Source organism: Dermacentor andersoni, chromosome 7 (genome assembly GCF_023375885.2).
Source record: "Dermacentor andersoni chromosome 7, qqDerAnde1_hic_scaffold, whole genome shotgun sequence".
Taxonomy (NCBI): Eukaryota; Metazoa; Arthropoda; class Arachnida; order Ixodida; family Ixodidae; genus Dermacentor; species Dermacentor andersoni.
The window spans coordinates 158,098,901-158,112,378 of record NC_092820.1 but is presented as its reverse complement, the minus strand read 5'-3'; the positions used below and the strand labels follow the sequence as shown (position 1 = coordinate 158,112,378).

The 13,478-nt window shown below is 43.0% G+C and overlaps 1 protein-coding gene across 1 annotated transcript in view; it reads left to right on the top strand.

Annotated features, from left to right (window-relative positions):
• Window positions 1-7,829: 7,829 nt before the first annotated feature.
• The window catches only part of lace (serine palmitoyltransferase long chain base subunit), a 28,059-nt gene continuing 22,410 nt past the window's right edge, over window positions 7,830-13,478 (top strand). The window contains exon 1 of the mRNA XM_050180638.3: window positions 7,830-8,050. Within this exon, the coding sequence (XP_050036595.1) occupies window positions 7,949-8,050 (102 nt within the window). The 5' untranslated portion in view covers window positions 7,830-7,948. The remainder of the gene's footprint in view (window positions 8,051-13,478) is intronic.

The window sequence follows — 13,478 nt, the reverse complement described above, 5'->3', positions numbered from 1 at the left end:
TATTATCCTTTAGCCATCGTTCGTATAGTCTTCGGGTTGGTCACTTCTCAACTGCACCTGTGTGTGTAAAAGTTTAATACCCATAATTAAGTACAGTTTCGCAAACTGTCTTTGTCCCATGGCATGCACGTCCTAAGTGGATGATGGGTAACCGCTGCAGACACTATGCTATATAATAATATATGTTACGGTGTAATGTGCAGTTGCAGTAGGATACCCTCAAATGCGAAGGCACGTACGCCAGCTTTGTCCGTGAACGAGTACAAATCGTAGTTACACTAGAAGCATAGCGCGGGAAGTACGATCGACAAAGACTAGGCAGGACAAGCCAGCGCTTGTCCTGTCTAGTCTTTGTCGATCGTACTTCCCGCGCTATGCCTCTGGTGTAACTACGTATTACCAACCAGCCCAAGAGTACTTTGGAGTACAAATCGCCTGGGAAAGCCGGAAGATGCACAGAACTATCAGAATTCCACCGAGTAGAGAAGCAAGCATTCCCACTGCTCCATTCTAGTTCACGCTTTATGTTGAGGGAATAGAAAAAGAAAAGATGAATGGAAAAATACTAAATTAAGTTTTGATTTATCTTACATTTGTACAAGCGGGCAGCTGCAGATGTTGCAAACGAGGGTACCTAATCTAACGTAGGCGGACGACAAATATAGTTTGACACCGGAGGAAATTTACCGAGGCTCGCGAATACGAGTCGCCATAAAGCAGTACGTCGCGGCCTAAATTTTCTTTTTACGTGGAGAACTCGGGAATATGGTATTTAATGAAGGAACGAGTAATGCATTAATCAATTCAACGCGTCTCGTACTCCTAGTCAAGTAATACAAATACCTGGTTGTGTATACATAAACGAAGGAAATACCTACTCAAACACCCACCAAAAACAACTGAGGGTGATGGGAAAGCAGAACGGGCGGCTGTAATAGAAGCTCGTGCAGATTCAACGCATACGTTAGAATCTATGCGGAGCAAAGCTTCGGTAAAGCGGTTAATTGAATAGTTTACAGCTAACGACGATGCATACAATTTGGTGATTACAGGTGTATGCGCAGAAGTGTGCGACACGTTTCAAGCAGCATTCAGGGATTCTGTACCACATGTGTCACAACGGCAATATCACAATGGGCATTAGAGATATATCTGTGAGCCGCCATAATACATGCAGATTTTATGCTGGAAGTTAAACATATTGTTACGCAGAACAGAGCTTGAGATACGTGGTCAGCATACAAGGTTTGTGCGAGCCAATGCGTGAGCATCGTCATATAATGATAATCTTTGTATATATATATATATATATATATATATATATATATATATATATATATATATATATATATACAAAGATTATCATTATATGACGATGCTCACGCATTGGCTCGCACAAACCTTGTATGCTGACCACGTATCTATATATATATATATACCCGCAAAATAATAATCGGCGATACAACAGCCGCGGTCAAGAAAGTCCGTATGGGAAGGTGCTCAAAAGAAAAAAAAAGAAAAAAAAAGCTTCGTTTTAAACCTTCGAGCATTTCGGAGCTACAATAAATGTGTGGTAGTACGAGGAGTTGAAAAAATGAAATTATGGGGTTTTACGTGCCAAAACCACTTTCTGATTATGAGGCACGCCGTAGTGGAGGACTCCGGAAATTTCGACCACCTGGGGTTCTTTAACGTGCACCTAAATCTAAGCACACGGGTGTTTTCGCATTTCGCCCCCATCGAAATGCGGCCGCCGTGGCCGGGATTCGATCCCGCGACCTCGTGCTCAGCTACGAGGAGTTTGCAAAGGAGTGTACCAATTACAATAAGGCACGTCGCACGCCAAAATAGGGAAGACGGTTTGATTTGCGTGGGTCAGACCGGGAGACATCACACGACGTCGACAGCTGACGTTTCCTGTAGTCGCGGTTTCTTGAGCTCCTCAGGCATCTGAAGCGCTCAGTTGCAGTTTCGCTGTAAAAAAAAAAAAAAGAAAGAAAGAAAAAAAAAAAAAAAAACTTTAGACACTTTTTTTGCTGCTGAGCTAAATGGGGAGAAGGCCGCGGCCCCTTTTAAGTGATTTAAAACTTTACGCGAATCGTTGTTTACAATGTATGCGATAAAGAGCTGGTGAAGCGAATGGCGAAGTGAACGGCATGGCGAACGGCAACGCGCCCTGAACAACGATAGCGACGAAACCGCATCCCAGCCGCTAATACATGGCCTCCGAGATCGAGCGACGCGCGCGGTCTACAGCGCTCTCTCGCCGATATCGAAGGTCATGGCTGCCCAGGCTTCACCAACGGTGTCGGTGCGGAAGCTTACGCGGCGACGCCATTATATTACTTATATTATATTAATCCCTTGTATTGCTCATATATTTAATCTTTGTTTGTCGAGTGCAGTTGTTCCTGCAAGAATGCAGATAGCAAAAGGCAGTGTTTTCTTCAATAAGGGTGATAAAAATGGTGTTCGTAACTATTGGCCCATAACTATATTGCCAGTTCCTTCGAAAGGGTTAGAAAAAGTTGCGCACCGTCAACTGTACCAATTTCTCGAAAAACATATAGGTTTCGGAAAACACGGATTTACATAAATGGCATTAATGGAGCGAAAAGAGTTTATTCTATCCCAGCTTGAAAACAAACATGTCGTGCTAGGTGTGTGTGTAGACTTTACCAAAGCGATTGATAATATTCAGCATTCTACGTTGTTTCAGAAATTACAGTGCTATAGAAATCGTGGTCATTCGATAGACTTAATAAAAAGTTATATAAAACATGGCAAACGGGTAGGCGAGATCGACAGGAACTGCTCAGAGCTGAAGTCTATTTCTAAGGGCGTACCGCAGGGCCTCTTCTTTTTATAGCCTGCATAAATGACTTAATTCGCATTTATCCAGACGCTACATAGGTTCTATATGCCGACTATGTCAGCATATTTGTTTCCGCTGAACACAGTATAACAGTGCAGGAAAGAATGAACCAGATTCTTGCGAAACTAAAACACTGGTCATGTTTTAATAATTTAAGCATTAACACAAGTAAAACAAAGGCGGTATTATCTAGGTAAAAAATAATAATAAGCCAATAAACGATCATTTGCAACTTACGTATGGTGATACTGAAATTGAGCTGGTAAATCATATAAAAATTCTGGGAGTTACGTTTTCAAGCAATATGCTTTGGAACGAACATATCGACAGGGTACCGAACCAGTCATCGCGCGTTGTGGGTATGACATAGCGCTGTAAAACAGCGATGCTATTTAAAGTAAATCTTTTACTTTATAAATCACTTTTTCATTCAGTCCTCACCTATTGTTTTTTGCTATGGGGCTCCACAACTTCTGCGAACTTGCGAAAACTATAGCTGATGCAAAAGAAATATGCCAGAATACTTTCTAACTTACCGTATGATGCCCACACGGGTGAATTGTTTCAGCAGGCTGGAATTTTACGTGTCCACAACCTTTACGCTTATAAGTTAACTGTAGCGATTAGGCGCGAAGTGAAAGAAAATCGACATTTTCTACGTGACCTTTCGCATATACGCATATAAAGAAATGTGGAAAATGATAACCCCGAAAACAAATTATTCCAAAGACAAGTTTTCCTACAAAATGCCTACACTACTTAATATATATGCAAGAACAGGTATAGATTTTCTGCAGTGTACGCCGATCGAATTGCGAAAACTGCACATGCTAGGTTCCTAAATCTCATTGCTTCTCTGATCACCCTTATACTTGTTCCTCTGCTTTGTCTGTTTATGAAACTAAGATATCCTTCATCAGCGTGATGATTAAAAAATAAACATTATTGAAGGTGACTATCCTTCTCTCCCGCCATTGGTGCCCTCTCTCTTCGCCACCGGAGGGAGAGAGAGTGGGTGACAGTCGAAGAGGAGGAGGGCTGCCTCAGGCGTTACCCTCTCAGGCAGGGAAAATACCACGTAGAGAGAGAGAAGGAGAGAGAGGGGGAAAGAGTGAGAGAGAGAGCTTTTGGTAGAACCTAACCGCTTCAAAAATTTTGGAACAATTTAGGCACGATAGATACAGAAAAAAACCTAATCAGCTCACTGCAGTGTCTGTACCTGTCGGCATCCATGGCTTAAAGGGTTGCGCTGTTCGTACTTCCTTTCGTTTCTGTCGTTTCGCGCTGCCCACGTCAAGATGCATCACCAACTTGCCCAGCAAACCACCCTTCTGAAGGTTTAAAAAGGACGCCATTTGGCGATCATCATCGCCGACTCGGTCGAGCACACTGTGCGAAACGTGAACGACGTGCATCGGGATGCTCCTTGGTCTGCGAATCTATAGATGATAGAATCGATGTCGTGCGAATTTACCGTGACGATTACCGAACGTCTCCCAATTCGCATCCGGACCACAGCGCCCATGGGCATATATGACCTCTTCGGAGTTTCGTATCCTTGGGTGCGTTTCTTGCCGAGTAGAGTGGGTCGGTCTCGGAGGCGGTGTGACAGTAAAATGGGACGACCCCTGAGACTGTATCGACTTCGTGCGCTGATCCTTTCACCTGGACACGGTGTGTACTAGTGAGGGTTCTTAATGTGGTTTTTGATGCGAGCCCATCCTGCAGGCAGTGCAATCCTGTTAATTTCCCGATAAATGCTTCCTCCGGTCACCTCTCGCGGAACGCCGCATCTTAATTGTAAGAGTTGGGGTCGGGCATGTAAAAAAAGGTAGCTGGCCCTAAAGCCCCTCCATACACGTTTCCGCCGAGGGACTTTAGCTGGCCCATGCCGTCGCCCGACTCATTCACGCTAAAGACGTTGCTGAAGGGAGGAAGATGTCCTTTCTGAGGGAAATCCAGGGAAATCTGCCGTCACACCTTTGTCCAGTCGGAGCGTCCAAAATCGCCGAAGGATCCGCTTCGAAGGAGAGGGTGCGCACAATCACTCGGACACCTTTATTCACTGAACACACAGAACAGAGGGTAGTTTCGTAGACAGGGATTGCCACGTTTGACTCAATCTGGCGCGTCTTGGTTCCTGGGATGACCCAGCGATTAGCTGGAGCGTCCGTCAAACGACCCGGCTTGGCGGGTAGCAGTGGCCGCGAGGAAACGGCGTGGAACGCCCCGTTTCCAGGAGTTTCTTGCTCCCGTCGTCGTGGACGGCGGCAGTGTACCATCCATTGACACTCTATTTCGACAAACGTGTCTCGCCTTGGCGTGGCAGCTGGTCTGTCCGAGGGGACGCGTTGTTCGCTTCACGAAGCGATTCGTCGCAGTATGGCAAGAGAGACTAGAAGGTCACTTCTAGAGCGCCAGCTCGAAGTCATCGAGAGAGTCAAAGGGCTGGCTACCTGAAATGCAGATCCCAAAGTATCTATAAACGTTGTGCAGATCCTACAGTAAGAAGCGGATCTGTGATATATATATATATATATATATATATTGTTTTGAAGCAGCATAGAAATTGGTTGAACTTTTGCTGTCGTTTTTTTCATACAGAAACTAGGGAGGGGTTCTGAAAGAGGGGGACTGCTTGACAGGCTCACATATGCGGTCATCTCTTCAGAAATTGACATCTTTAATTGGAGGTACTTGCATTTTGATCGCAGAAGCTAATCATGTGATATATTCGTGACTTCCAAGCCGCGCCGCCAACACACGTATCTACGGCATCTTAAAACAGTAGGTATTATGCACAGGAAAAAACGTGCTGCAGAGATAACAGGTCCCAAAGCATATATGTAGTGGTGGGCAAAAATAGTACGTAACAGTACTTCTAATGTTTTTAATCCTTCAAAAATATGTTTTCGTTCCTGGGCGGCCCGCAGGCTCAAGTATAGTAAGCAATTAGACAGGGTGATCATTTTAAGTTTTACGGAATTTTTAAAAGTCGGTTGTTGCAGATAACATAATTCCTAGTTCTTGAGCTGGATTATTCAGGGAGGTGGACATTACTTGCACGTGAAATCGAAAATACATACTCAACTAATTAACTAAATGCACTAATTGTGATCTTAATTAATTACTTAATTTACGGCACATATTTCAATTCACAAATGTTAGCCGGTGAGCTTGCAAGACGTATCCACTTGAAATGAATTGCCAGGATGACACCAATTTCGATATATTATTTCCCGAAGTTTAGGACGAAGTACAGTGAACTCTCACTTGAGTGAACTTCAAGGGACCGAAGGAAATAGTTCACTTAACTGAAAGTTCACTAAACTGAATATTCACTAGACCAACATAAGACATGGCATACAGAGTCAAAAGTTTGAAGTGCAATTCATGGAGCAACAGACATGGCATCCATAGTGTTGGAAATGTCTGAAAAGAATTTGTACATATCGACAAGTACGAGGTTCATAACGGTTAAAATGCTGCCTTTTTCACTTAGAAAAAGAATCTGTAATCTTCTTCTGCACTTGTACATTTAAAGCACAGGAAGTAACAAAACTGCCCAAAGAGTCAATGTTTTTGTACACTTCTTCTGGCACAGCTTGCTGTTGAGACACAAGGTCTCTCAACTTTCCAATGTACCCTACAACCTCAGCTAGAATTATAGGGCTTGAAACTGGCTCGGCAGTTGCCTCTTCTTCGTCGCACTCTTCTTCTTCTTCAGGACGAACCCTGGAAACAATCTCCAGATCCGTATGTCCAGCACAGGTAATCAATGCACTGCCACACTTTGCATAGTCTTCAAACGAAGTATTGCTATCGACCTCCAGCTGATGACAGATCTCTGTCCACATCGCGGAGTCTATCCTCTGAGCGAGTTCGTTAAACTGAAATATTAACTGTTCCGAAATTCGTTTAAGTGAAATATTTTTGCATAGAATCTGAAAGAAAACTGCCGGGGAGTTTTAAAAGTTCGTTATTCTGAAATATTCGATAAACTGACGTTCGTACAACTGAGAGTTTACTGTAGTTACTTTCGTGCTTCTGTGCATAGAAGACCATTTTCTTTAAAAAGTAAGTGGAACAACAATGCATTTTTACGGCGACTTTGATCGCGTATCTCACCCCCGTCGAAATCCGGCTGCCGCGGTCGGGATCAAACGCGTTACCTCGGGCAATACCATAGCCGCATATTTAAGCTACCGCGGCGGGTATTTCTGCGTTTTATATGTATTTGAATGTAGTAGGATACAACATTTAAAAAATACAGCAGTTTAAGGCACACAAACCGAGCGAGGTTGCTACTCCGCCAGCCAATCACAGAAGAAAACAAAATCGTCGTCACGCGACCATTTCAAAATGGCGTCGTACTTCATACCTCCGGAGCGTCTGCTGTTCTTGAAAAGTCTTTTCAACGGCGGAAGCGATGAGGTGTGCAACAGACATGGACAAAGTTTATAGTAACATTGGATTTGGTCCCGAGGTAAAAAACGGGGCAAGTAACCGGGCTAAGTCATGAACAGTCTAGATTATAAAATCCAATATTGCTGCGAAATTTGATTAATGTCAGATGCAACCGAGAAATCACCTATATTTTCTTGTTTTTGTTGAAAGGAGTGTTAACTTAGTATTTACAACTCGTCAAGATAGTGTAAATTGATTTAAAAAAGACCAGTTTCGGTTTCGTCTTTAGGTCATGTGTTACGGCGTCACGATATTTTGATTTTACGTCACCACCTTCTGTGTCATGCCATTAACGAAACAGAAACTACAGTATAAAACCCATTATAGTAAATTATCTAGGACGTACTGATGCTTATCAGCAACGTGTTATGCTAAGGACAAATACGTTATGTTGTTTTCATCAGTAGTGGGCGCAGTGACATTTATGATTTATGTTTAAGGGCGTAGCAATGGTTGTGAGATGGGCAGCTCTATTGAGGTATGCATCAAGCATCACGCGCCAGCGCGCCAGGTGGAGATGTGCGGCTGAGCTGTCTCCGGGACCCGGCACCTCCCAGTTAGTAAAAAAAAGGAATCGGACGTCCACAAAAAATCAGAACTGAAGTCATGGGTCTCAGAGAAGAGGACACAACAATACTGGACAAAACTTCTAACTACTGCAACGGTGTGTCCCACAGCGAAACGCCAAAAAGTGAAGCCAATGCAAAGGTACGTGCTAGCGCTGTGTAGGCTGTGCCTCGGCAGAGGTGCTCCGGAAACGTAACCCAGGTAGCGCACGCTTTCATTTTTTTTCTTTTTACCTCTTCTTGCGTCTCCGATCCTATGATAGTGGCGTAGGCGTGCTGTTTGCGGGTCACGCTACACTTGCATTTGCCCCTAGCCCGGCATTGGCTTAGCCTTTGGCTGACGCGCTGTGCGCTCCGACCGAAATTGTGCCGTTCATCCGCGGACCATTGACAGAACGAGGTCTCCGCTGCTTACCGAAACCTTGGTGCGAGGTGAGCGCATCGGCGATCGCCAGCCTTGTGCGTGTCTGCTTGTTTTATTACTGCCCCCGTTCGGCCTTTCGAAAGCCTCTCTAGTGTGCACGGCTGGCACGTAATGCTCCTCTAGCCTTGACTTTTTTAGCGCTGCTCAGCTCCCTCCGTACAAACGACAGGCATGATCGCGCAGCTCGTCTAGCAGAGGTTCGTCCTCATTCTGCTCTACAGCGCGCCTTAGACTATTTCCAGTAAGTTTTCATTCATCGTGAGCTTTTGTGCCTCGGCGGAGCGTCCGACCGACAAGGATCATTGACGATCAGCTCCGGTAGCTCGTTGCCGTCTGCACGCCGCAAGAGCATACCATCCATGCAGAAACAGGTACGCGGGTATTTCTCGCATTTATTGTGCTGTCATTCGATGTTTGCCAACGCGAGCACGTTTATCGCATTGTTCATTGTCGTTGTTTTGTTCCGAATATTCAGTGAATGGCACTCTTTCTGTCACAGTCTTTGACCATTCACTTGGTGCTGTACTGTACCGCATAGCTGCTAGGAAACGGGTGACGCTGTACTATCGGCGCGCCACTGATAGCGTTGGAAACGGGCGTCGTCTTTCACCGCCTTTGCGTAAGCAGAAACGCTTCTCGTCATTGACCTTGCCTCGCATGCTGCAATCTAAAAAAAAAAAAAAACAGTATCTCAAGTTTAACGAATAATTTGATACCATCCGGGCAGGATAAATGAATACGTTTTGGTTTTACGTTTATGCCTGCGTCATTTGCATGTATGTCACCTTTAGAATCCTGTGGCTTTTGTGGTAGCTCAACATGTCGCGAGTGGCCGCGATTTTTTCGCGGTATATACTTCCCAGTATTTTTCAGCCATTAATTTGCACCTATTTGATGTTTCTATCAGTTTAAATAAGTAACAGATGTAGTAACCTATGAAAATGTAAAAAAAAAAAGTCAGAACCTTGCCGATTTGTTAACATACAGTTGTTAATAGTATTGAATCTGTTTTAATTCGATTGGCATTCTTTGGGAATTTCGCCCTGTTTGCAGTATGTCTCTGTGTTCACATCTAACATCTTGCACTCCAACTTGGTTCACTGGGTAGTCCATGGTTTGACATTTAGAGCATTGGGCTGTTGTGCTGAGGGTACCTTGAAAATTTCTCCAGTTGGCGAAATAAAACCCTTTTCTTATATATTCAGGCAATCTTTGTCTGACTATATATACGCACGGAGTTAGCGGTGGTGGTGCTAGATGGCGCAGCATGCTCAGAGAAAAACACAATAGAGGAGCCTGCTGCAATACACGCCTCATGCATGACACATTTAGGAGGGGCAAAGCAGTGTGTCAGTGCATTGCTTTAATGCTAATTACAGTAGCGTCGACAGTCATCCTGAGATGGCTTCTGTCATAATTTTTTTATAAAAACAACTTGATCCGTATTTAAATGGAAGGGCTTAAAGTAAGAAGACAGATGCACTCATCTTTAGGACCTCTCGGGGTTTCTGCTAGTACTGCTTTGTGAGCTCTCGTAGAAATCTGCCTTTATCACAGGAAACGACTATTGCTTGATCCTGGTTGTGCTTCTATATTAATGTGATTTTCATTATTTGGGAATTTCATATAGTTCTTTGTATGTATGTCCGTATCTAATCTTTTTCACCGCAATTTGGGTCACTGGGTAGTGCGTGATCTGATGGGTAGAGCATAGTTGCTGCTGTTCTGAGGGAACTGGGTCGTCGGACCAACTTGGACCAACCCCGTTGAACCAAGTCACTGAGCATGTGACTAAAGGAGAGAGAGAGAGAGAATAAAAAAATATCCAATAAAATTTCTCTACTTAGGGGAAACAAATCCACATCATATATATTCAGGCACATGTGACACACGGACTTTGAGTGGCACCGCTGGATGGTGTAGCATGTTCAGAGGGAAATGTGAGAAAGGAGCCCGGCTGTAGTACACGCCTCATACATGACATGTTTCAGCGGTGGAAATACGGTGTTGCTTCACGGCTCATTGCACCAACATCGGTAGTCCCCCCTGGGATGGTTTCTACCAAGGATCTTTATATACTGCTGCGTATTTTACTGTTGTGAGAATTGAATACTTGCAGAATTTCGTACAAGTACTTGTGGTTAACCATGGCATTCCTTTTTCTTCTGCGATAAATACCAGTGATTGGAGGATGTTTAATGGGCCGATACCCAATACACATGTCGCACTTGGCTTTCTTAAAGACATTAAAGCAGTTTAAATGGTTGGTAGCTCTTCCAGAGCTGCACTCATGCTCCTTTGGTTAAAGAGGAAGAATTACTAGTGAAGAAAATGAAGGGCTGTACTCTCCCCTTGTTTTATTTTTCCAACAGTGGAAGTGATGACAGCTTTAGAACCAGTAATGTTTTTGTATACTAGAGAACCCTCACAAAAGTTGCGATGTTGTTTTTCAAGTTCCATGTATTGATTGGTGTGTTTAGGATCCTAAAGGGACACTAATGAGAAAAATAAATATAGCTGTAATAGCTAATTACAATTCTTCAATGCCATGAAAAGCCAATTTTATAATGAGAGGAAGCTTGATGAACCAGAAATGATGCAAGCACAAAAGGCAGGTAGTGCCACGGCTTTGAAGTTTTCACACGAACTTACTCTGACCTAATAGATCTTGATGGTGTCTGCTTGGGCCTCGTTAATTCTGTTAAAGATGGGCTACATTGCCATCTAATATAGTTAAAGACAGAACTTAGAAAGTTTGGGTAGCTGTTACAGCACCACAGTGGCCCTAGTATGAGAAAACACATTGAAGTCCATGACATTACACTAATTTACCATCACTGGGGCTTTGATGCGAATTTTATAAAATAGCTGTTTGGCCTTCATCTTCTCTTCTAATAATTGACATCTTACCATGAACTTGCCTAAATTAGAGTTTTTAAGAACCACTTTATCACTTGAAACTATTTGAAACTGATCTGGAGTATCCCAACGTGCACCCCAAGACACGACATTAGTGTTTCTTGCACTCTGTCTCCATCAGAATGTGGCTCATCGGAATGTGGCTGTGGCAGCCGGTATTTGAACCCATGACTTCGTGATCAGCAGCAGATTGCTACAGGTGTATAGCCGCTGCAGGGAAGGTCATTCACATGTTATCCTTATTTTCGTAAGTGATTGAGCAGCCTCTATCAAACTCAGCTTGCAATGTGGTCACAGCGCTCACTATATGTAGGATATTCATCCTTACCTATCTTCTCATTTCTGCACCCATTATGGCATAAAAAATCCTTGCTAACTGCAAGAGAGAATCATTTTGCAATTCCGAAAGTGTACGCTACCAATCTTAGCTTCAGCGTTTGTTTCAATAGGGTGGGGAAACAGTGGAAACAAAATGACTTTAAAAAATTTTGTTGTTGCCTCTGCACAAAAATTGATGCTCTGCAGTTTTTGGTGCACTGCAAAGCGCTGTGCACCAGAAACTAGCCTATCCCACTTCCCCTGTGTATCACGTTGCTGCAAAGGTCTGTATTGAAACTTGCACCAGGTAGTCAGAAGCTCTTCTAGGCAATTGTGCATTCCCAGCAGGCTCCCATAAATTGGCAGGGCATTTGGAAGTGAGCTCAGTAAAGGGGGCTGTGCCGACAATGTGACTCTCATTGACCTTGATGCAAATTGTTTATTGTGTAGGAAAGCATTTTTCTTTTCAGGTTTTCTTGTAATATTTTTCCAAAGCATAAATAAAAGGGAACAGACTAGAAAACTCAAGCTGCGGCATCGCTTGAATAAAACACGTATGCAGAATTGCCGCACTAATTCTCACTTTACCAGTAGCTTGGTATAAAGAGCATGGGGTTTATGTGGCAAATAAATAAATGCTGAAGAAATTAGTCTATTGTTGCTCAGATTATGTTATTGCTGCACTAAAGTGTTTATGGCCTGAAATGTTAGAATGGAGACAAGAAGCTGTACTTGGCCTCAGTTGGACAGAAGTCAACAGAAGTCAGCTGTAACCAAGTCATGTTTGGTAGCACTGGGTGCTGTAAGTGTTTATTTTCAAGTTTGACAGAGTGTAGCTAATGCACATTCTCGGTTCTTTCTGTGGTTAATTAATTTATAAAAGAATGCAACATTCAGTGATCCTTGAATTTTGTTGAATGTGTGGCCAGTCAATGTGTAATGGTAACTTAAGTGTTAAGATTTAAAAGATTGAACGTTATCCACATCCTCCGTTTCCACAGTGAATGTCAGACAACATGCCCCATTTCACCACGTTGCTGCGGTTAGACTGTTGCAGGGATGTCAGCATTGACTGATACTGTGTTGAGTAGCATGCAGTGCACCAGAAATCAGCAGCTTAGAGATGATAGGACCACTTTTACCGACTTAATTATCCTACCTTCATGTTTGCATAACTTAAAAATGAAAGTTGTTACAAAAAGAATGTAAGATAAATATCGGTGCAGTGAAAGGAAAACATGTGGGATACAGGAGCTGCAAGTTATACAATAGTAGCTAATGACTTGGGAAGGAGCAGGTTATCATTAAAATTTAATGTTAATATTTTTGATAAGGTGGTTCCAAGTAACAGATGTGCGAGGCAGTAAATACTGAAAAACATTTTGTGTGACATGACTTGGTTCCACATTTAGGTGTCAGTGTATGGTTGCGGTACCATTCTTTTTTTCATGACTTCACACACCTTTCACTGGGATGTACAAATGACGTGGATAATTCGTTAATTGCTGTATTGCCCAGAGCAAATTGGCAGCACTATGTTCACGTTTCTTACCTTTGTATGAAGTATTATTTTTGTACTGGTAGCCTCAAGAATGAAATACCAACTCGCCCGGTAAACCATCCTTCTGAAAAGCAGGTGAAGTGGAGCACCACGCTCTATTTCAATTTCAGTTTATTATCTGTTAACAAGCAATGATTTGGTACAAATAGTATGCAGACAAGGATACCAAAGTCAATGAATGCGTCAGGACCTTGGGTTCGAAAAAATATATACATTGGTGTACAAAACATCGTTTAATGCAGCAATATTGAAAAAATAGAAGATAAACAAATGAATGTGCAAACTGCAATACATTGGTAAGTGACCATTGTTAAAGAAGTACATAAGTCAAAAAGCATAACTATGTCA